At 55.1% G+C, this 3,011-nt stretch overlaps 1 protein-coding gene across 1 annotated transcript; it reads right to left on the reverse strand.

The window, feature by feature from the left end:
- Positions 1-1,494: 1,494 nt before the first annotated feature.
- LOC130143448 (olfactory receptor 14A16-like) lies at positions 1,495-2,448 on the reverse strand. The gene has a single exon (XM_056326136.1). It carries the CDS (start codon positions 2,431-2,433, stop codon positions 1,495-1,497), a length of 939 nt encoding a protein of 312 aa, XP_056182111.1. The 5' UTR covers positions 2,434-2,448.
- Positions 2,449-3,011: the final 563 nt, after the last annotated feature.

The following is a 3,011-nucleotide window of genomic DNA, read 5'->3' on the forward strand; positions in this document are numbered from 1 at the left end:
CTGTAATTGTGCTCAGCAATTTTCCACTCTGGGCTCTTTTTTTATTACAGACACAGCAGCTCAGCAACTCCCTTTATCTACAAGGCCACAAGCTCTGCAGACCACTCTCTATCTTTCTCCTCTTGCTCCCATGGCTTCCTTCCAACAAGCATAACTGTGTCTCTCTCCCAAGGTCGGGTTTCGCTCCCTGACGCTGTTGAGCTAGCTCGAGACATAGCCACAAGCCCCCAGCCAACTTCCCCCCACAGTATCCTCCATTTCTTCACTCCCGAAGTCACCCATCTGCCTATACAGAAAGTGCAGGAGAAAAAGTCAAAACCCTTGCAAAGGTCCAGGTACAAACCATCCCCTTCTTGCCTCAATACGTATGGGTGCAGCAAGCCCTTTGATGTCCCACAATTACCTGGAAATGGCTGCAGGAGTATTTCCACCATCATTTCCCCAGACACTAAGGTGAGGATGACCAGCCTGTATTTCTCCCAATTGTCCTTCTTGCTTTTCCTGAACAAAGGCTGGATGTCTGCCTTTTGCCAGGACCCCAGAACCTCCCTGATTGCTCGGACACATTTGAGGGCACCATCCAGAAAGGGTGCCGTGATCAGACCGAGGCACTTGCAATGAGCCTGCCCAAGGCGGGTGAGATGAATCTCCCTGGGACAGTGGCCTTTGTTCCTGCAGTCACACACAGGAACGGCCAGGCGCTAGGAGGTGTCCCCACCTCAGCTGGCCTCATGCACTGCTGGCGTGGTTGAACCCCAGCCTCACGCGCACAGGGGTGCTCAGAGGCACGAGCCCGTCCCTGGCACGTGCGGAGGCAGAGCACTGCAGCAGGCACAGTGACTGCCTGGCCTCCTGCTGCCCCTGCCAGAGGCTGGCAGCACCTCAGCCCGGGGGTGTCGCGCCCTGCTCGGCACCTCGCGGAGATGGCCCTCGTCATGAGCAACGGGCACGGGGACCTCGGTTCAAGGAAGCACGTTGCAGTGCTGCATTCAGGTGGTCTCCACAAATCCATAGCATTTTATGGAGGCCAGCACCGTCACAGAGTGCCTGTTGCCTGCCCCTGCCTGCGCTCACAGGACTGCCACGCAGCACGGCGGTGACCAAGCTGCCAGAGCCCTCAGGCCTTACACCAAGGCATGGGGTCAGAAGGAGAGTGTGGAAGTGGAAGAAGGACAGCACTTGAGAGCCAAGGGCTGGTGTTCCCTGGTACTGCTGCCATGCCAGGAACCTTTTCCCCTCCGTCTGTGGACACAGGAACTGTCCCTGCAGCTCCAGAAAGGCCGTGGAAGGAAGAATCCCAGACAAAATAAAGTTGCCTAATGGCCCTTTGGCTTTGTTAGATGAGGAGAGAGCAGGGCACCTTCAGAAAAGAAAATCACAGAAGGAATTAGAATGGGGATGACAACTTTATCAGAACTGAAATACCACAAGTAACTACAAAAAATTCAGAAGAGAGTCAGGGTCTGTGATGAACTACATTATAAATGCTATTCATCATTTTAATGCTTTAGAAGAACATCCAGCTATCAGTTTGCACATTGCACCCTTCAGCTCCTGGTTCCTCATGCTGTAGATGAGGGGGTTCACTGCTGGAGGCACCACCGAGTACAGAACTGCCACCACCAGGTCCAGGGATGGGGAGGAGATGGAGCGGGGTTTCAGGTAGGCAAACGTGGCAGTGCTGACAAAGAGGGAGACCACGGCCAGGTGAGGGAGGCACGTGGAAAAGGCTTTGTGCCATCCCTGCTCAGAGGGGATCCTCAGCACAGCCCTGAAGATCTGCATGTAAGACAGAACAATAAAAACAAAACAGCCAAATAATAAAGAAGCACCAGCCACAATTAGCCCCACTTCCCTGAGGTAGGTGTGTGAGCAGGAGAGCTTGAGGATCTGTGGGATTTCACAGAAGACCTGTCCCAGGGCATTGCCTTGGCAGAGCGGCAGTGACAGTGTATTGGCCGTGTGCAGCGCAGTATTGAGAAACCCACTGGCCCAGGCAGCTGCTGCCATGTGGACACAAGCTCTGCTGCCCAGCAGGGTCCCGTAGTGCAGGGGCTGGCAGATGGCCATGTAGCGGTCATAGGCCATGACGGTGAGGAGAGAACACTCCGCTGAAAGGAAAAAGACAATCAGGAAGAGCTGTGCAGCACATCCTGAGTAGGAGATGTCCCTGGTGTCCCAGAGGGAGTTGGCCATGGCTTTGGGGAGAGTGGTGGAGATGGAGCCTAGGTCGAGGAGGGAGAGGTTGAGGAGGAAGAAGTACATGGGGGTTTGCAGGTGGTGGTCGCACACTACTGTGATGATGATGAGGCCATTGGCCATGAGGGCAGCCAGGTAGATGCCCAGGGAGAGCCAGAAGTGCAAGAGCTGCAGCTCCCGCGTGTCTGCCAATGCCAGGAGGAGGAACTGGGTGATGGAGCTGCTGTTGGACATGTGCTGCCTCTGGGCATATGGTCCTGTCACAGGAGAAAAAGACAGTGATAATTTAGGGGAGACTTCTGCAAGCAAAATCAAAGCCATTTCCCACAGACCATCCCCCCGTCACACACAGACATCCCTCTCTTTTCTCGGAGACCTTCCTGCAGCTGTGTGGCTGCAGCCCTGCTTGGTGCTGGCCGTGTGGGTGATGAAGAGCAGGGCATCTGCCCACGGGCTCTTGACCAGCCAGCCCCACTCTGCAGCAGTGGGTGGGGGCAGGGACCAGTCCTGGTGTTTAACTTTGTCCTCTGAAACCAGTGCCAACGCAGAAGGGCAGGTCAGCGTCTGCAGCGCCAGTGCTAAGGAACGGGAAGGGTGAAGGCATTGTAAGAGAGCTTGAGTTTTTTTCACAGCTCCCCCCCATCTCTCCTGTTGCGTATTTTCACATGTCAGAAAAGCAGAGCATTTTTGCTGCCCTCCGGGGGAACAGAGTGAGGTCTGTGAGGCAAGAGGATTGCCTGTGGGTGAGTGCACAGTGAGGGGAGGTGGTCTGTCCATCAGGTTCCCAGTTTCTATGGGCTTGCACCTTCCTG

The sequence above is a fragment of the Falco biarmicus genome, unplaced genomic scaffold (assembly GCF_023638135.1).
Source record: "Falco biarmicus isolate bFalBia1 unplaced genomic scaffold, bFalBia1.pri scaffold_30, whole genome shotgun sequence".
Lineage (NCBI taxonomy): Eukaryota > Metazoa > Chordata > Aves > Falconiformes > Falconidae > Falco > Falco biarmicus.